General features: G+C 36.0%; 1 protein-coding gene across 1 annotated transcript in view; it reads left to right on the top strand.

Annotated features, from left to right (window-relative positions):
• The window catches only part of LOC136872730 (ral guanine nucleotide dissociation stimulator-like 1), a 528038-nt gene extending 506107 nt beyond the window's left edge, over positions 1-21931 (top strand). Inside the window, exons 8-15 of the mRNA XM_067146557.2 lie at positions 5854-5964; positions 7700-7861; positions 8799-8939; positions 14111-14307; positions 14690-14804; positions 16654-16885; positions 19911-20045; positions 21204-21931. Coding sequence (XP_067002658.2) covers positions 5854-5964; positions 7700-7861; positions 8799-8939; positions 14111-14307; positions 14690-14804; positions 16654-16885; positions 19911-20045; positions 21204-21361 — 1251 coding nt within the window. The 3' untranslated portion in view covers positions 21362-21931. The remainder of the gene's footprint in view (positions 1-5853; positions 5965-7699; positions 7862-8798; positions 8940-14110; positions 14308-14689; positions 14805-16653; positions 16886-19910; positions 20046-21203) is intronic.
• Positions 21932-22208: the final 277 nt, after the last annotated feature.

Below are 22208 nucleotides of genomic sequence, written 5' to 3'. Positions count from 1 at the left end.
GGCCTATGTACATTATCCCAACTCGCACTGGGACTGACACAAATCAGCCTTGCGACCCCAAAAACTGTGGATTCAACACTAATCGCTGTCATTTTGGGCATTTTTCTTTTACCTCTTCTCAACGCCCATGTCGATGGAGGCTGAACTTGGACTTAGATGGCATCTAGAGTATCACAATAAACTCACCGACCCCAAAAGCTATGGATTTGACACTAATCGGTCGTTTTTGATCATTTTTACATGTCACCCCCTGCCCTGGAGATGCTAGGGGAGTCTTAGCCCCATAATATTTTTTCCTGGATAGTAAGTTATATACAGTAGAACCCCTTTTTAATGAATCTCAGGGTGGGGGGAGGAGGGTGATATTTCTTCCTCAAAAAGGGTTTCAAAGAAAATAGGCTATATATCACAAGAAATAATGATACATTTTTGTCTTTAACTAATGTAATGTCAAGAAATAATAAGTGAGCATATTAAGAAATACTAAAAATATTTACAAAATAGCAGATGTAACAAATTCCATAGTAGACCATTGGGAGCACAACCTGCAGCGAGGAAAAGAGAAATAGGTATTACTCCCTTGCAATTTTAACTTGAAGGAACAGAGGCCTAACATGATCTTAAAGAGATTTGTGAAAAATAGAGCATGAGAACCATGAGAATAAGCATATTAACCTTCACTTTCTGAAATAGTCCAGTACAGTAGTTTGCTTCCTCTTGCCCAGATGTCTCACGGAAAGAAGTTTTTTTCTCAATTTGGTTGAAACTGTTCATGTGGTTTTCATCAACGTTGAAGAAGTACCGGCGGACAATATCCAGTCTCTCCACTGCTGCTCCAAAAGTTGGTTGTGCTGGATTTTCTTCTTCTTCCTCTTCAGGACTTTGTCTTTTTTCATTGTTACAAAGGTCATTGTCACATCCATCTGTGGTGCTGAGGTTAGGATATATCATCATCACAAGTAACAATTTCTTGTAATGTTGTGGCACTCGAGTCCTTTGATACAATGCCCCAATCTTCCCCAATGTCATCAGTACCATCTTCTTCATTAAAAACTTCTGAAATGGCACTAAAACCTGCATGCCCAAAGCAGTTTTGTATAGTGTCCGTTGTGACTAGTTGCCATGCTGCTGCAAACGTACACATGGCTTGGAGTATATTCAATTTAATTTCTGAATTTCTTTCGAGGAAAGAAATAGCTCTGTGAACCAGGGTCTTCCTGTACTTCACTCTCACAGAATGAATAATACCAAGGTCCAAACGTTGCAGGTGACTGGTGCAGTTACGATGAGAGTAAACCACTTTGATATTCTGCAGGAAAGATGTATCTCAAGGATGAGCTGGCCGTCTATCTCCAGCACTATCTTCCTTCCTGCTGATCTCACCTTTGTATCCAAGCTTCGTAAAACCGGGCGAGTTGGCCGTGTGGTTAGGAGCACGCGGCTGTGAGCTTGCATCCGGGAGATAGTGGGTTCGAATCCCACTGTCGGCAGCCCTGAAGATGGTTTTCCATGGTTTCCCATTTTCACACCAGGCAAATGCTGGGGCTGTACCTTAATTAAGGCCATGGCCACTTCCTTCCAACTCCTAGGCCTTTCCTATCCAATCGTCGCTTTAAGACCTATCTGTGTTGGTGCGACGTAAAGCCACTAGCAAAAAAAAAAGCTTCGTAAAAATGTACAGATAGGAACAAAATTAGAAATTAGAGTGGCAGCCCCTGGGAAACAGGCACAGTAAAACTTAAACTTTTAATGTAAATATTGTGGAAGATTTAAACAAAACAGTTATTATATACAATTTTTCCACCAACCTATTACGGTGTCATAGCAGGTGCAGAGGTGATGATCCGACGTGGCGCATCCCATGTGGCGGATAGGGGTGTCCTCACCGGCTTGCCAGTGGACTTGAGCAAAATAAAATAGCTCTCGCGGACCAAACACAAAACAACCTCTGTGGTTAACAACCATATTTGTAAATCGGAGCTTGATCCACTTAAGGTTCATTACCTTCGATAGTCAACATGACAAAGTCTTTTAGGAAAATAATTCCATGGTCCTTTCCAATCAGGCTTCAAGAGAAGGCTACTTTGGATTCAGTGGGTAGCCAACTGAGAGACAGCAATGAGTCAGAGCATTTGCAACCAACTAAACTTAAGAGGATTAAACATCAACAATTAACTACATTGCAACACACAATATTAATTCTCTCTGTAAAATTCGAAGACTTGGGACTTTTACAGATGAATTAGATAAACAAAAAATTTTAACAGTGGGCCTTCAAGAAATGAGAAACACGATAGAAGAACCTTTTGAATCACAAGGTTATAGAATTTATAATGGGATACCTGACCGAGGAGTTAAGAATCATTGTCCCCAATTTGGAACAGGATTTATAGTGAATTTAAAAATAATAGATTCTATAATTGATTTTCAAGCAATATCACCAAGAATTGCAACTCTCACCTTTAAAACATCAAACAAAATTTATACAAAAATAAATGCCCATGAAAAACATTGTCTAACACAAAGAAAGAAAGAAGTGGATAAACTTTGGGATCTCCTTGAACACATCATAAACAAAGTAAATAAAATTAATGTTAAAATTTAATTAGGGGACTTTAATGGACAATTGGGAAGAGAAAAATAAGTATAGAGATATAATTGGAAAATGGGTTCCACATAAATTTATGAACAAGAATGGCCAGCGACTTGTTGAACTTTGCAGAGAGCATAACCTTTATCTAAATCAACATATTTCAAAAAGAAACCAAACAAGCTTAAAAATTGGAAGCATCCTGATTGAAGGAAAGGGGAATGGCAGCTAGACTATGTTTGTAAGTATACATTTTTCCATAAGGAAATTTATAATGTAAAAGTATTAAGAGGAATAAATACTGGTTCTGATCATTACATTGTCAAAATTAAACTTAAATTCACACCACTAAAGAAGAAGAATATCAAAACTAATAAAGTAAAGTGGGATTATGACCCATACCCGTTAATAAAAAATGACAAATATAAGGAAGTCATGCAAACAATAAAACTGACAGACAGCCTCGAAAAATTGATCCCAGTTCTCAAAAAACAAGCTGAAAATTTAGCTCCATTGAACCCTCTTGAAAAACATACCTGGTGGATGACAGAATGTGATGAAATTCATAAAGAGAGACATCAGGCATGGTTAAAGTTCCAAACCCATAAATCAGAAGAAATGCTATCAACCTTAATATCAGGAAGAAATTCTCGCCAAATATTAGAAAAATTAAGAGAGAATTTCATAAAGATATAATTAACTCCATTGAAGTTAATTATCATAACACCAATTTTAGAGACTATTATGTCCGACTCATTGGCTGAATGGTCAGCATACTGGCCTTCGGTTCAGAGGGTCCCGGGTTCGATTCCCAGCCAGGTCGGGGATTTTAACCTTCATTGGTTAATTCTAATGGCCCGGAGGCTGGGTGTTTGTGCTGTCCCCAACATCCCTGCAACTCACACACTACACATAACACTATCCTCCACCACATTAACACGCAGTTACCTACATGGCAGATGCCGCCCACCCTCATCGGAGGGTCTGCCTTACAAGGGCTGCACTCGGCTAGAAATAGCCACACGAAATTAAAAAGAGACTATTATAAAATTTTTGGAAGACAACAACAGAAATATGCTCCTCCTACATTAATGTTGAAAGATGAAAATGGAAAAATGGTACATAGCAGTAGTGAAAATGCTGAGAATATGGCAAAAACATTCAGTAAACTTTTGAACTGTGAAGAACCTAAGGAACTATTACAAATTAATATGAATACTCCAATAAAAACCAAATTTAATAACACAGACCCTCCAACATTTCAAGAATTAGAAAGAGCACTAAAATAACTTAAAAATTATAAGGCATGTGGAGAAGACCAGGTTTTTGTAGAGATGTGGAAATATTCAAGTAATACGATTCAGATTTCCTTCCACATGGCTTTAACAAAAATTTAGATCACTGAACAATTTCCAGCACATTGGACAACAGCCTTAATACACCCTCTTCATAAAAAAGGAGATAAGAGCAATCTGGATAATTATAGAGGATTGTCTATCTTGGACTGCACATACAAGATTTTTTTCAAGATCTTACATGGAAGGATTCAAGATCAGCTAGAAAAAGAGTTAGGAGAATACCGAGGAGGCTTTAGACCCTGGAGAAGTTGTGCTGAACAGATCACTATAAAATTAATAATGGCATACTACAGGAAACAAAACAAACCTATAGTAATAACAATTGTTGACTTTAAGAAGGCATATGATTGTATACATAGACCTTCAATGTTAACAATTTTACAGAATTTTGGACTTCATTCTAAATTAATTAAACTGTTAGAACTTACTTTAAACTAAAACCATATCAAAAGTAAAGTTTAGAAGAGAGGTTTCTGAACCATTTTGATTAAAACAGGTTTAAGACAAGGAGACTGTTTATCACCATTACTATTTAATCCTGCATTAGAATTTATAATAAGGGAATGGTACAAGGTCAACCCAAAGAACATAAAAGTGGGGAGCTGCAAACAAAATTTAAGTTTAAACTGTTTAGGACGTGCTGAAAAAAATGAAATTGCCTATGGCTTTTTTTAGTGCCGGGAGTGCCCAAGGACAAGTTCGGCTCGCCATATGCAGGTCTTTTGATTTGACTCCCGTAGGCGACCCGCGCGTCGTGACGAGGATGAAATGATGATGAAGACGTCACATACACCCAGCCCCAGTGCCAGCGGAATTAACCAATTATGGTTAAAATTCATGACCCTGCCAGGAATTGAACCCGGGACCCCTGTGGCCAGAGGCCAGCATGCTGACCATTTAGCCATGGAGCCAGACTTAGGACGTGCTGATGACCTTGCTCTATTGCCTAACAATGTTTAGGAAACTCAACACCAAATTAAATCTCTACAGGAAATAGCACAAAAAATAGGTTTTACAATATCCTTTGAAAAAACTGAGATCATGTTTACACATCTCCCACTGGTAAATAAAATAACAATTGATGGGCAGGAAATCAAAACTGTTGATAAATTTAAGTATTTAGGAGAAATCATAACTTATAATCTCAATGAAAAACCAGCTTGGCATAACAGAATAAATTAAACAAAGCAAATTATATTTCCAATACTGCTGTACATACAATAAAAAAGCTTATCAATAGCAGCAAAATTAAGACATTATAAAACAGTCACGCAGCCAGAAATAACTTATGCTAGTGAAACCATTTTTAAAACCACTAATACAGCTGAAACAGACAAAATACTTAGAAACAGAAAGAAGAATAATTAGAACATGCATAAATATACATAAATAAACAATGGAGAGTAGCATCAAATAAAACAGTTTATAAGGAAATTGAATTAGTATGGAACACAATTAGGAAAAAACGTATATTATTCATTGGAATCTTAACACCTGACACCAGAATTAGTAGAAGAATAATTGAAAAATTATGGAATAGCAAGGCCAAGATTAAATGGGTCACAGAAATTAAGGAGGATATTAAAGAACTATAAATAACAATACACGATCTCGAAAACAAAACATAAAAAATTAAGATACTTCAAGACACACACATCAGGCTACAGGACAAGATCAATAAAAGGTCTAATGGGAGGGTATTTTCAACAGAATGAAAAAATATTGGGCTGATAGGAAATCAAGAAATCCTTTGTATAATTGACTAGAGTGGTCCAGTGTAGGCCATAAAATGTAAAATAAAATACAATATTTTTCATTAGCTGTACATAAATTAGTAAATAATAGTTTGCGATTTTCTTAAATATTACTACCTTTCACTAATATAATTTCCATTTTGTTTTTCAGGAGCTGAGAGTACTGAAGAACTTCTCTTCGCTAAAGGCTATTATTTCAGGTCTTCAGTCAAATCCAGTCTACAGGTTACAGAAGGCATGGCAGGCCGTGCCCAGGGAAAAGGTAATATCTATGGGTATATCTGCACCCAGAATGATAGTCAATTTAAGAAGAACTTCAGACCAATAACTAACAATATCTTCTACGCAGTTGATTTCTTTCAAAACCGATTCTGAATAATAATAAACAATGATTGTTAGAACATATATAGTAAAACCTCGTTAAGACGTTTCTGCAGGGGACAAGGAAAAAGAACATGTTAAGCGAGAGAACTTACTACTGAATACAGAAATGAAAAGTATCCAACAGGGATATGGAAACACTAGATACAATTTTTCTGACATGACTGCATTTTACGTCTTGTATCTGCGGGTACAGTGAAAATTATATCTACCATTTCTAAAGATGAGAGGGGAATATTAAAAGGTGTGAAAAACACTAGAGAACAAATAAGAAAAACTTTTTCTGCTGGGGATTATGAAATAACAGTGAAAAACACCAGACAAAAAAATATGAAAACATTTGCATGGGGGGGGGGGGCCATGAAAATTTCAAGTATTATTGCAGATCACACTCTTTCTAAAACAAATGGTAGTAAAAGCCTTTTATTTCAGATCAGTAGGTTATTAAACATTATTTTGTGGTCACACTCTTAGACAATAAATTTGAGGTTACACTCAACCATGTGCGACTGCGACTTTGGCCGCCATTTTATAACTTTGATTCGACCAAGTCGAATGATCAATAAAATTGAGTCAAAACTCGAAAGTGCGAGTTTCAGCATTCGCGCTACCTCTTCACGCTTTTGTAAATTATTATAAATTGGCGGGTGGCAGTCCACTTTCGGATAGATTTTAATTTTGTCTTCATTAGTAAGGAATTTCAAGACTTTTTCCGAATAGGCTGTCACAAGACAAATATGCACCACGCTAGTCAACTTCAGACGATTATGTTCCTAATCCAGATGTAGGCTATCAGGCGACAAATATATGCTACCCTTCACCGTATCTACCACTCAACACAAAATCAATTTCTAATTTCTGAATGGAATATGAAATACAAGCACAAACAGGCTTACTGTGTTATTTGACAATCTTGCTGCTAACCAGCAAGCAAAACTGAACATTCCTGATGCTAACAGCTTGCTTCTCGAAGGTGCAACTTATTCTGTGTTCATAATTCAAGGCCTTTTTCCATTATCACACAACTGTAGTGAGGTTTCTTTCTTACTTGAGTTAGAAATCACATTTCCTTTCACAAGGGATGACAAATAACATTTTCAGGGCTACAAAAAATGTGATCGTACTAAGCGGTAATAATGAAAATTCGTGATGTGATAAGTGAGGTATTTTTATATAGATTCAATATGATGAGAATCAGGACCTTGAATTTACGATGTGCTAAGCAGAAAAAATCTATTAATGAGGAATGCACTAACGAGATTTCACTGTATTTGTATTTTTAAGAGCATATTTCATTTAAGACTTTTAAGGCTATTAATATCCGAGATAAATTGCTCGATTATTCATCTGACTATTCAAAAAGAATAAGTCTTGCTCAATTCTGATATTTTATAATTGGGTTATTTCTTTCATGCCTAGCTTGACATAATTCAAAAAACAAGCTGAAGATCATAATATTCTCTATAGTTAATCCTGCTAAGTGAACATTCATTATGGGTTTTAAATTCTGTCACACTGGGACTTCTCTTCCAGACTACAACCATTAGCTCAGTGTTCTTTACCATCCTTTATCTTGGTCTAAAACTAATTCTTCTTTATTTTGTGTGTATGTGTAGGTGGAGTTATTTGAAGAACTTGCCAGGATCTTCAGTGAAGACAATAATCAATGGGCACAGCGAGAATTGCTCATGCGTGAAGGCACTGCCAAATTTGCAGACACTGTTGGAGAAAATGACCGCCATCTACAGAAAGTGCTGCAGCGGCAGCTTAATAGTGGTGTAAGTTTATTTCTGACTTTAACAACACTTAGTGTCTTTCTTACAAACTTTTTCAAGATTGATATATCATCGTTAAGGATTGCTGAACTTTCTTTATTCGTATGCAGTCTGCTATGTTCAGAAAGTAAATATTTCCTGAATAAGACTTGTTACCATACGAGAACAAGTTAAGCTTCACTGGAAAAACCTGTCCTAAACACGAACTGCCTTGTATCAAATCAGTTTGTGATTTTGCAAGCATGTCTAGTATAATTAGAAATAATGCTTCCCAAGAGCTTACATGAAACTCATGTCAAGCTGAATGGCCTGTAATTATCTGCTTTATGTTTATCACCCTTTCATGTGTACAGTGGGGCTACTATAGCTACTCTCCATTCATTTAGGATAGCTCCTTCATGTAAACAGTAATCAAATAAATATTTCAGATACAGCACTATATCCCAGTCCATTGCCTTTAGTATATGTTATCAACCCCTAGCTTTTGTATCTTTTTGTAAATTTTTAAATTATTATATTATGTGTAAATGAAGAGATGTCCCCTACAACAAAACTGTTGGTCTGGCTGGGAACTGAATCCTGGGGCTCTGAATTAAAAGCCATTTTGCCAATCGTTCAGCTAAGGAGCCAAACTGGTACTAAAATGACTACCACAGAAAAAATAAGAGCACCTCAAGTGTTCTCAGAGACTCCTTGGCAATACAAGCATTACACAGTTTTCACAAAAATAAATACCTTACATGTGGCTTGTGATCACAGCCTGGAACTTAAATAATCAGAAATAACAGCCAATTCATGAACATTATGATAAACTCAACTGTGAACTACATAGCACACCTTCCACTGACCTTCTTCCATGGTTAATTAATTGATTTGTGATTGGCATATTATGCCACTATTTCTCTTGAAATGACTCATTTTCAACGTTATTTATTTTCAGAATATTAGTCATGGTACCATTCCATATCTGGGTACATTTCTCACTGACCTCACGATGATCGACACGGCCATTCCCGATATTGTCGCAGATGGTCTTATAAATTTTGACAAGAGACGGAAAGAATTTGAAGTCTTAGCACAGGTAAGAGTTATAACATATCCCAAGTGTGTTCTTATAAATCACGAATAGATGTATTGGGTAATATCTTATGTAGGTAAGGTAAGGGTTATTCTGCCCGAAGGCAGGTCTGAACCTCCGCAGAGGTGTTCCTGAGCCGGAGTTTATGTGTGGTAGGGTGGCCAGTTCCTTTCCGCTCCTCCATTCCCTTACCCCCCACCAACAGCGTGTGGCAACCCATCCAACTCCTGACCACGCCCAATGTTGCTTAACTTCGGAGATCTCATGGGATCCGGTATTTCAACATGGCTATGGCCGTTGGCTATCTTATGTGGAGTACATTAAAATTACTCATTAATGTTATTTTTTTTGTTAATTCAAAAATAGACAGTATGAAAAGCAGAATATTTAAGGTAAAGTTAGTTTCTAATTGCAAGTTAATAAAATATAGTTGTTAAAAATGTGTTAAAGTAAGAGGCCCATAAACCCAGCTTAATATGGATTGACAGGGTGGTGAATTACTGTAAATGACAAAACTCTAAAAAGACTCAGGGATGGGTTATTCTTTCTCCAGTCTCCCTCATGATGAACCCAATCCCTAAATCTAGTGCTATTTTATTCTCAATCCCTTTATACAGTCTCTTTAACACATCCAATTACATTTCCATCATCATACTACTTTTCTTCTTTTACTATCATTCAAAATTTTTACAAATATTTTTGCAAAGCAGAACAACACAACACAACATACCCTGCAAGCCTGAACTTCTTGAAGCAGTGAGTTAAGAGTGAACTTCATTTAGAAGGTTCTGGCTCATAATATCTGTAGGAGAAAACTGGATTGAAGAAACCAGGTCCTTTTTTTATGTCAGGACTCCCTTCTTAGGCTATGTGCTAGGTGCGAGCGTCCAGCGTGCACGTGCTTCCATGCACTACTTGTTTACCGGCTTCCATGTGTCCATTGTCATAGGTACCAGGCTAATAGCACAATGACAACTGAAAAGAAAGTGAGTTCAGTGGGAATAGTGAGGCAAAGCAAACATTATAATATTCGAAGGTTGGCATCAGTTAGGGGAGTTCTATAACCTCTATAATAAGCCGAAAGCTGACCCCAATACATTTTTAAAATACTGCAGAATATTAACCTTCAACGTTTGATTATGTAGTGGGGGTTATTGGACCACACCTTTTGCTTATGTACATTTTAGTTTAATCATCAGTTGAATGATATCACTGAGAACATCACAATGCACACCTCCTTGTAGGCCTATCAATATAAATAAATTGTGTGGAAATTAAATGTGAAGTGTACTTACTGCTGATTCTAAGATTGAGAGAAACGGTGTTCCACTCTTTATCAGTCATGTTCCTATTGTGGTAACCTTTAGTTCTACTGGTCCATAGTACGGGTCTCTTAAAAACATTAGGAATGAGAGCCTCTGATGTTGAAATAATGCTAACACATTGCCGACTGTACACTCGCAGACAAACTTGTTTGGAAGCTGCTTCTTACTCGTGAGTGTTGGTAGCGTTACTTGGGAAGCATGCACGCGAGAACGCTCCAAAGCCGTAAGGACACATGCGATAGTGTGTGTTTGTCCATGTAAAGCAAGTAGCACGTGGAATCTCCTGGAAGCACATGCATGCTGGACGCTCGCACCTAAGACATAGCCTTACAGTTGTTGTTGTTATTATTATTATTATTATTATTATTATTATTATTATTATTATTATTATTATTATTATTATTATTATTATTATTATTATTAAATAATAAAGTTAGGGCTTCTGGACCTCTCTTACACTTAACCAGAATATAAAAATATGATCATCATATATTACAAACAAAAAATTAAACCTAGCTAGGGTAATAATCTCCCGATACAAATGGAACTTAATTCATTTAACTACTGTAATTATATCTTTATAGTCTATCTTAAAATATTAAGAACTAATATTACCATTTACTCAAACAATCATATGTCATTCATTCAGGCAATTTTAGTTTAGGAAATAATTTTACCAAATAGATCTAAAGTTCTTCAAGTTTGTAGATTGTCCAATATTAATTGGAATAGATGCCTTTGCTGGCAGGACCTATTGTTTACAGTGCACTATGTCTTCTGGTATAGACTAGAGCAATTTTGTTACTTTCATTGACCTGTCTCAGTCTTAATCTTGGCTTTAATAATATGAAAGTGACAGGTATGAGCGATGCTGGTAATACCATTCCTTATGCAGCCAGTCCCTGTTATGAATGGTGTAAAAATATCACTCATAGGGTCCATTGGTGCATGCATTTCAGTGGGCTTGGCAGACTGATATATAATAGTAATAATTTCTGGCTCGGTGAGGAAAGCAACGGGAAACTACCTCACTCCTCATTTCCCTAGTATGCCTCTTCATTGACACCTAGGCTAACTATAGCAGCTGTTGGTGGAACTGTGGAGGATAAACCAGCCTTCGGGCTGAATACACAACATACACAACAACAATTGAAGTAGAGTTCCAGAGGCTGGCACCCAACACTTGGAACGGCCTGCTGAATATAATAGTTTTCTTGTTGCATGTGGCAGTGGTATGGAAGATGGAACGTGTGAAAGAAGGAGGAAAGTGAATTAAGCGAAGAAGAAAGGTAGTGCGGTTATGATTCATTCTCAACAGTCTATAAACTAGAGTAGCTGTGTGTAACTTATGTAAATTTTTTTTTTTAACTGTTAGGTTCTTCTACCTGCCAAAAATAATTTTGATACTACCTGAAAAAGAAACCTATGGTAACAGTATTACACTTGAAAAAGGAACAACTTTATTAAAGTATGATGATCATCATACTTGTGAGAAATGAAGATGTTAGAAAGGAAGCCAGGATAGAAAATCTAAATGAGAGAATTGTTTGGACATTAAAAAGGATGGATGAGAAGACAATACCAAAACAGATGATAGGAGAGAGAGAGAGACTTAGAACAAGGTGGAGTGATTCAATAAAGAGGAGTGCATGAGAGAGAAACAGACTGGGACAAAATGATGGAAGAGGAATGGTGGAAGGAGAGATGAAGGTGAAGAAGTGCCATAACTGCTCCGACTAGCAGGAGCTGGATAAGGGAAAAGGAGGATTATGGAGCTTACTGGTCTGTTCAGTAGTCATATCAGTAATAACAACATCACTATAATTACATAACGATAGTATGAGTGTCTGAAACAATCTAATTTTTAAATTTAGTGGGAGATAGGATTGTTGATATTTGAGAGGATGAAAAGAACCTTGTATTTTCCTGCCTACACTTATTATCAGTTTAGATTTTCAGTCATAATGATACAGAGGTTTATACTGCTTTTGAGAAAGTAATATTAACACCACTTAAGGGGATATTGCTGCTTTTGAGTTTAGTTCAGTCTAGTTTGTCCAAGGATTATTGCTTGCATTTTATTTGCATTAATAATGAGAAAATGTTCACCGGCATATTGTATTACATTGTTGTGATTGTCATTAATTTGCTTTATTGCAAAATGGACATTTCCAACTGGGGAATGATAGTGTATTTGGAGATTGTCAGCATACAGATGATATTTACAAAATTTGAATCATTTTGAGATGTCATTTAAATATAAACTAAAATGAATTGGGGCTAGGATACTGCTTTGAGGGATTGCAGTTTTTCTTTTACTCCATTGAGATTTACTCTCATTAATGACAACACATTGCCTACGGTTTGTGAGATAAGAAGAAAAGAACTGGAAGACTATTTGGCTAAAATACCTTACATGGCTTATAATTTTGCCAGAAGAATATCTAAATTTACGGTATAAAAAGCGCTACTGAAGTCAAGGAGGGTAAGGATCGCAACTTGTCTTTGATCCATGGCTTGTCGCACATCATCTGTAATCTTCAGTAAGGTTGTTTCAGTACTGTGTCCTTATTTAAAACCAGACTGAAGAGGATCGAGAAGGTTATGTTTGTTCAGGTATTCCATCAGCTGTTGGTGAATCAGTTTTTCAAGGAATGAAATATGTTGTTGGAATCCATTTAGCTGATCTGGTTGCTGAGGATGGCCCAGAAAGTGATTCAGGCTTAAGGTTTCATAATTATATTGTACAGTTGAAATCTGTTATAATGACCACAATGGGACCACCATTCAAGGTCGTTATAGTCAATAGTTGCACAAATCTTCTTTTTTCTTCCTAAAAATGTCAGATCTGCAAGTTTTAGCCTTCACACTTACATGGTTGAAAGAAGGTAAAACTTCAAAAAGGTAACTGAAATACAAACTGCATTCACAGTATGTACATTATTTGTGGAGTTGGACTGCGAGAAATTTCAATGGCTTTCGCTTGAAGAGTACTGTAGGTCCATTGATCGGCACATTATTTGTTCTTTGCTGCTTAAACTATCTAAGTAAAGATTTTTCAATGTCTTCATGCTCAGATGATCTGACTCGCTTGATTCTTTAAGATCTTTCTTCAGAAAGAGACTTCTTTTCTCTCTGTCCTTCCAAATTGTAGAAATCGTTCAGTGTGATGCACCCAATTCCTTTGTGATGTTGACATTTATATCCCCATTTTTAAAATTTTCATATTAAATGTGACTTTTCTTCATTATTAAACTCTTTCTTTTTCATTGCGTCATCTTCAGCCTGATTTGAAATCTACAATAATAATCTTTACATTGTTATCAGCAAACAAAAATCAACATTGAATTTTATAGCTGATACATTTATCCAAAAATGTGATCAAAATATGTCGTTTTATACAATATGTCATAGTAAGCAATATTGTACTAAGCATTTTTTAAATGCAGTGTTTATATAGCATTTAGACAGGAACGTTAGATTTCGCTGTTATATCCAGTACATCGTTAAAAGCGATGTCGCTATAAATCGTTGACTGTATTTCTTATTATTTGTGAAATCATGCAAGACTAAAGGAAAGTGGATGGAAGGACAGAAGCAATTCATTGTAATGTATAATATTAAATTTTATTGCAGCCAATGGCCAAAAAGGGAATTTACATTAGTAATAAAATCACATTATTCATCTTTGCAATAGGCTGTTAGAGATTTGCGCCAACAAGTACAAATCGTAGCATTGTAATGTATGAGACTCTGCTTTCATTTATTTATAACTTATTCTCTGTTGAGTATTTGTTTGGGAAATGATGTTTCTCTACGTACTCATATATTTATATCCGTTTGTTTCAGATAAAACTATTGCAAGGTGCAGCTAATGCCTATCATCTTCCTGATGATCCTACATTTGATCGCTGGTTTGATTCAATACTGGTCCTTGATGACCGAGAAGCATACGAGCTATCTTGCCAAATTGAGGCACCTATCCCAGGTCAAGGATCTGGAACCTCTGGTACCTCTAGGGAAAATCGATACAAAAAACGACCTGGGTAATTAGTCCTTTTAATCTGTCTGCTCTTGTTTTTCATATAATACATTAGTCTAGGTCAAGGGTTGTGATCTTTGAGTGTGATCAGTCTGGTCTGTAGCCTTGTCCAAAGACAGGAAGGAAACCTATAATTTTAAAATGTTAATACTCATATACAATACCTATTACATCTATCCTCATCCTTAAATTTGCTCAATTTGGATTAAAACATAGATCAGTTCTGACTATTTTCTGTTGACTTATAATGGTATAACTTCCGAATGACTCCTTTTAACTGTTTTTAGGAAGTTTTCCATATCACTGTATCATGTGGTTTGTTAGAATTAATTTATATGAAACTCTAGTAGTGCTAGTCTCTAATTGGAATAATTTACCATTTACAGATTGGGACATCGGAAGAATGATTCAATAGCTAGCACATCAAGTAGTTCCAGCAGCCAGTTCTACTGTGACTTGGACAGCTTACCCTCCTCGCCTCATAATTCACTTGATAGAAAGGTAATAATGCCAAGAAAACAGATGGTAGAGTTCATGGTATAATGGGTGTTTGGAAGTTGAAGATAACAGTAAATATTCAAATGTGTGGTAATGTCTTCCCTATATGAACTTGAAATCAATTACAGCAAAGAATGTTTTAATGAAATTCATTCATAAATATTTTCCTTCAATAATAATAATAATAATAATAATAATAATAATAATAATAATAATAAAAAGCCTCCATGGCTCAGACGGCAGCACGTCAGCCTCACACCACTGGATACCGTGGTTCAAATCCCGGTCAGTCCATGTGAGATTTGTGCTGGACAAAGCGGAGGCGGGACAGGTTTTTCTCCAGGTACTTCGGTTTTCCCTGTCATCTTTCATTCCAGCAACACTCTCCATTATCATTTCATAGCATTTATCAGTCATTCGTAAATCACTTTGGGAGTGGCGACCCCATTGTACCAATAGCCTATATATGCTTCATCCATCTCATCCCTGACCCGGTCAAAGACTGGAAAACAGGTTGTAGGTTTTCAGTTTTTCAATAATAATAATAATAATAATTTAAGGGTTGTAGTAAGGATGTAAATACACACTATTTAAAAAAGTCAAGAAATGTCATTCAAATTTTAACGTTGAAGAATGTTTTTTTTTGCAAGAAGTGATGAACAATTTTATGTACCGGTAAATAATGTGTATATTTTATATTTAGTGTATTCTCAAACAGTTCTTAAAGGACATGGGTTCTTCCATTTTTAAATTATTAGACAGCAACAATGAGCATTGCAATCTGCTACGAGACGTTATGGCTGAAGAAATCTCAAATGAGACAAAACATATTCCAACGTATATTTAATATATTTTTATATTAAATAGTTTTCACTTGTAAAGTAAAGTGTATTGATTGGTTGGACCATTAAACCTAGTAGTAGTAGTAGTAGTAGTAGTAGTAGTAGTAGTAGTAGTAGTAGTAGTAGTAGTAGTAGTAGTAGTAGTAGTAGTAGTAGTAGTAGTAGTAGTAGTAGTAGTAGTAGTAGTAGTAGTAGTAGTAGTAGTAGTAGTAGTAGTAGTAGTAGTAGTAGTAGTAGTAGTAGTAGTAGTAGTAGTAGTAGTAGTAGTAGTAGTAGTAGTAGTAGTAGTAGTAGTAGTAGTAGTAGTAGTAGTAGTAGTAGTAGTAGTAGTAGTAGTAGTAGTAGTAGTAGTAGTAGTAGTAGTAGTAGTAGTAGTAGTAGTAGTAGTAGTAGTAGTAGTAGTAGTAGTAGTAGTAGTAGTAGTAGTAGTAGTAGTAGTAGTAGTAGTAGTAGTAGTAGTAGTAGTAGTAGTAGTAGTAGTAGTAGTAGTAGTAGTAGTAGTAGTAGTAGTAGTAGTAGTAGTAGTAGTAGTAGTAGTAGTAGTAGTAGTAGTAGTAGTAGTAGTAGTAGTAGTATAGCCTGAGGGTGTTGGGGAAAGTGTGCAACAAAAGTGCAAGATATTTATTTTCAAAGCTGTTTGCACCCAGTGAACCAAAATTACTTTATAATGTGCAACAATTTACCAAAAGAACATTTCAAAGTGATAGTGTTGATGATTATTATTATTAATGTATTCTGTCGCCCTCACCAACAGGGGGATGGTGAAACGCCAGGCGAATACTCATTTGTTAACTTGTGGTGTAATAAATGTGTTGTAAGTAGAGCATGCTCTGCACATTAAATTAGCCACAGTACTCAAGGAGTAAACAAAAAGCTTTAATCAGAAATATAAGTATGAAATTTCCTTTCAAGATATTATATATCTTTCTTTATTACTTCTGAAATAAAAAATTTCCTCCTGTTAATCTTAAGGAGTAATAATGGGGGATTTTGTTTTCTGTTGTTTGCAGACATCTCCATCTCAGATGTCATCATCATCCAGCAGCTCATCACTTCCCTCCCTTGATGTGTCAGTAAGCAGCAGTAACACAAACACATCAGTGGGTAACCATAGTCACAGTCAAAGCATGTCTAACAGGTCCCTTATTGTGCCCTGTCAAACGTTAAGCCCTGCTCTACAAAATACCCATGATTTCTATATTATTCGAGTTACTGTTGAGACGTCGTCTGTAGAAACTGATGGTAAGTATAATTTATTTTAATATGTTATTGTCATTTTTAAGTATTGGAAAGGGATAAAGAGATGACAAATCAAGTTATGTATATAGAAAGACAAGAACAAGATGAGTACAATGAAAGGTCAGTGTGGGAAAAGGGAACAACAGAAAGAGTAGTTGAGTACAAGTACATAAAAGGGCAAGGTCAATTTTCATATCTTTATTCACTGCCATTTTCCCATGGATGGGATGGGCTGAGTAGCTTAAATGATAGGCAGACTCCAAGTTGGCAGGTTAGATCTTGGCTCAGTTCTATGGTATTTGACAGTGCTCAAACACGCCAGTCTTGTGTCAGTAGATTTATTGACACATAAAAGAACTCATGTGGGACAAAATTGTGGCATTTCAGCATCCTCAAAAACCATAGAGGTAGTTAGTGATACATAAAAATTATTATAATAATTATTGTTACCGTGGTTTGGTGGATCAGCAGAGGTGAAAGAAGGTGCGGGCTGGAAAGGGTCTAACTACAAGTTCGAAAGATGAATTTAAAATTTAAATAAAGGTTATATTTTCAACTGATAACAAGATTTAACAATTTTTACTATGTGAAATAACAAGAAAAATCAGGTACAGTGCAACTTTACAAACGAAAGCACAAGTTAAGGGGTCTTTACAAATCCTGGGCTACGAGCCCCAAAGTTTAACAATTTCTGAGCTCTCAGCTCGCAACCACAAATTACCAAAGGGCAGAAAACCCGTAATTACATGGAGCGCTTGCTCCCACCTCATAATATCAAGCCTCCTAGAGGCACCTTTCAAAATACCAGAAAGAGCTGACCCGCTCTCAATTGTCCAAGACTATTAAAGGCAATAACAGATTATTACACTAAACTGCCATCAAGGCACAACTTATAATGGAACAGGAGTACCTCGTACCCAATCTACTGGGTCTTTGCAGGAAGGAAAACAAAATGGGTTAAGTTAATGGCCTAAAATACAAAGCTGAATGGAGGCGAGTACTTGCACTCCTACATGTAAGCTTGTTAAAACCTAAGTGGCACTAAGCCGATACACAGGGGCTATTCCCATACTATAGAGGTGACTCGTATAAGAAAAATAATTTAACACATTAATGAAGAGAAGAAAATCGTTTATGAAAACGTAGTCACCTCAAATCCAAATTGAAGGGGAGCTCGAGAGGGTAAGGCACTCTCTATCCCCGATTTACAGTTAAAGTAATAAGAAAATGTTTACATAGGCCGGCACTAAGTTACATTTTTGAACAGGTAGGTGAAAAGGTTTCGAACCTTCCCCGGGGGTTAAACTGCTGAGCAAGAAAGAAATAAAGATGTTAAAAGGCCATTACCTTTGCTGAAGAGCTGCTGCTCGAAGGAAGAGGCGCAACCAGCCCCCTGCTATACTTCCATACACTAAGCTAGATGTTGTAGAAGTGGCGGAGAGCCCGGAAAATCAGCAGTTTTTATACCCTCGTGGAAAATTCGAGACCTTTCATGAATAATTAAGACACACCCACAGACGTTTATTGGTTCCCCAAAAGTTACAGATCAAAATTGAGGAAGAAGGACACTATTGGTCCAAAATTAATTAAAGAAATTCGGGATTGGCTAAGTTCAAACCTGGTGGAAAGAACGATTTATATTGCCAACCTACAAATGAAAGAACGAAATTTAGTTATAGGAAAACTTATGAGTATAAAATATCTTCAAGAAAAGTTCCATCACTTCACACCAGGGTGCATGATCATAGTTTTTGGTAGAGACATCTGTGAGAGAATGTCCACACTTCTTGATAATTAATAAACAAAAATAATTCGAAATTAACACAGTGTGACATCTTCAGATAAACGGTTGAATTAATTCAGTTTTAAAGTTCAAAGTTTCAGCTGTAGAGGAATAATTTAAGGCGGAAAATTCAAATGTGCAGCGTATAGGTGTACCAACCGGTACAATTATATTTAATAATAATAATAATAATAATAATAATAATAAAAAAGTTGGACTCTCGCAATCCCTGCTCTTCTACATCCATTTCTTTTCAGCCACTGATCAGCTTGTTTCTGTTTCCTACGTTCATAAGGAGGGTGGCTTCAATACTTGTAGAGGAACCATTTTGCACGATATGGTTGTGGTGGCAATTATAGTTATAATTGGGCAACCATCTCTCTTAACACTTATCAACAGCGGAATAGAAAAATGTCCAATTCTTTGAAGAATTAGGGTAACTGCGAAAGAAAGGGAAGGGCCACAAGGGGCGTGAAAATGAAAGATTCCCTAGACCTCGCAAACCTGATACTTTTGGAGTTGGAACAGAACAAGAGTTGAATAAGGGTTGACTAGGGGGGTAGCATAGGATAGGAAAGAAGAAAGTGAAGAGCCTGGCATAATTAAGTTGAAGCAATGACAACCTCAGCTAGGGATTTGTGGTTGCCAGTCCATGCTCTAAGGTGAGAGCCTCTGGGGTCACCTATTGTGACACGCAGAGGATACTTTGGATGTATTCTACCACCCCCATCCACAAAGGAAGTCTTGATGTGGAAAGTGTAGGATAAAGAGAAAGCTGAGTAAATAACAAAAATGATAATAATACAGATCTTTCTATACATGACTTGATTTGTCACTTTTGTCCTTTATATTGACCTGTTGAACTCCTTTCCTCCTTCTTCATCCTGTGTTTCTAGTCTTTGACCATCTTTAGTAACTGCAGCAACAGCTTGAAAATAATTTTCAAAACTGTTAGGAGATCATAACTCTATTTCTTCAAGTTTTCGAATATTTTGCTAATCCTTGTACATAGTATGCATGCATTCCAATCCAGGAATGAACAAGAACTAGAGTCAAGTATTTGAAACTGTTTTCTCACTAAACTACCATGCCGAAATTTCTTATGAATCCAAATACTACATCACTAACAGAGGTTATGGAAGATTTTTTTAGAATAGTCAGGATATTCAGTGTTCTTTTCTTTAATTCTAATTCTCATAGACTGTATATTTGTTTGATATGCTATTTCCTTTTCTTACATTTTAGGTATTGTCTTATACAAGAGCATAATGCTAAGTAATAACGAACGCACACCTCAAGTCATCCGCAATGCGATGCTGAAACTTGGTCTGGAGGGAAATCCTGATAATTACACTCTTGCTCAGGTTTTACCAGACAAAGGTATATGTCATTCTTCTATAACTTTTTATTTATTTACCACATATATCGCCAGGTTAGAAACAGAGGAACGTAACTCCATTTCCTGTACTTTTCAGGAGAGCCATAAGAAGCTAATAATGACCATATATTTATAGGTTTCAGATACAGTTGCATGTAATTTTTTCAGATGGACAGTGCAGTATTGAAATATGTAAAAGTGCCCATTAATTAGCATCACAGTTGAAAAGTTGTATTGATATTTTCATTAACTTTCATAGACATGTGATTGTGAATTTCAGAATTTGATTACTGATATTTATTTTTAAATACTGTGTATGCAATCAATGAGGACACTGTTAAACACACAAAAATTCTAAACTTCCAAACAATGATGTCATAACTTAGAAATTTAGTCCTTTATCTTTTCACTCATTCGATCACTTCTTTATCTTCAGTGTGTGTGCACTTTGATGACCATCATGAAGACTATTATAGAAGCTATGATACTCATCTTTGATAATGCCTGAACAACACAAGTCCTTCATATCAATGAGTTTTAACTTCTTGATTAGTAGAGGACTGTGGTATGTGAGCTTCAGGTGGAATGCACTTGTGGAAGATCTGCCTTGTTTGCTGACAGAGGGAAAGGATTTGAAATATTTCTTCTTGGAGTATTTAAAGTAAACATTATATGTGTCACTTTTACAAAATTGTAAATGAAAGTGGTGTTTTTAAAAGTAGGATAAATCACAATATGAAGATTAAAGTTGAAATTCAAGAGGACAAATTTGGGCAGATATTCATTTATAGGAAGAAGTTAGGAATTGGAATAATTTGTCAATGGGGGTGTTTGATAAATTACCAAATTCTTTGAAATTATCTAAGAAAAGACTAAGCTAACAACTGATAGGCAGTTTGCCACCAGGACGAATGCTCTAAATGCAGATCAGTGGTGATTGATTGACTCGTTCGTTCGTTCGTTCGTTCGTTCGTTCGTTCGTTCTTTCGTAGGAATGTCCAGGGGCCATGATCAAAGTTCGAACTACTCACAAATTTTAATATAAAACATTAAAATTAAGTAGGTTCTGATCTATATTTAAGCTAAGAAGTTTTATCTTTGTAGTCTTGAAGAAATTACCTTTAAGTTTTGAATAATTTTTCCTGCTGTATATGTTACAGAAATGGTCCTTCCTCCAAATGCAAATGTCTACTATGCTGTAAACACAGCTTTTAACTTGAACTTCATTCTACGGCCTAAGAGGAGCAAAGAGAAAGAGCCAGCTGCACCTAGTCGAACCAAACCTGCCAAGAAGCCTTCCTCATCTTTATCTTCCTGAGCCATACTCTTCATTTTCTACATAAAACAGCAAGACTCAATGCATTGAGCTGAAGAAATAGAATAAAATGTGTAGTTGTCAGTGATGTGACTTTGACCAAGTAATTTCATCCCTCAGAAGAGTAGCTTACAATGTAGTTAATGTTTTTCCAGACTTCATTTTATGAATTGTAAATATATTAATATTTCCTGTATAACACAACGAAGATATTTCTTCAGTAAACTGAATTATAGTTTAAGACTGCAAGGTCGTGATTGTGCAATAATCTACCTATTCACAGGACATCACATGGTGTGGCCAAGCTACTTTAACTGTGGAATTAACACTCCATGTTTGAATGTACAAAATGTTTCCATGCAAAATAACCAACATTTTGATGTTTGAGTGTCTTTTTCTTTAGGACCATATGTTTTATGGACTGTGATAGCTTTATCTTAGTTGCTCGTATTACTTGTGTACGTGGACCAATTTGTGTACTTTTATGAGGATAGAAATCTCCGTCTTTATGGTAGTGTTTGTTTCTTTTATTACCATAACTCAGACTACAACAGCCAAGCATGAGGATCAGTATTAACATTGTATTTTACTCAAAATCAATTCTCAAAGGAACTTTTCCATCCCAGTATCTTTCCTATTGAAGATTAGATCAAGTAAAGTGAGCTTGACTGATAGTTCTCTTTAGTCTTCTGATGTCAGAAGTCATCAGTACAAGTAACCATAAGGGTTCTTCAATTAAAATGTAGATTGGTGTATTAGGCGACATACATTACATGAAAATGACAGCATTCCGATGATGCTCAGAGTGAAACCACAGATAATCACTCCCCACTGTTCAAACACCTGTCCT

Source organism: Anabrus simplex, chromosome 4 (genome assembly GCF_040414725.1).
Source record: "Anabrus simplex isolate iqAnaSimp1 chromosome 4, ASM4041472v1, whole genome shotgun sequence".
Lineage (NCBI taxonomy): Eukaryota > Metazoa > Arthropoda > Insecta > Orthoptera > Tettigoniidae > Anabrus > Anabrus simplex.
Note: the sequence above shows the minus strand (reverse complement) of the source record. Positions and strands in the feature narration are given on the sequence as shown.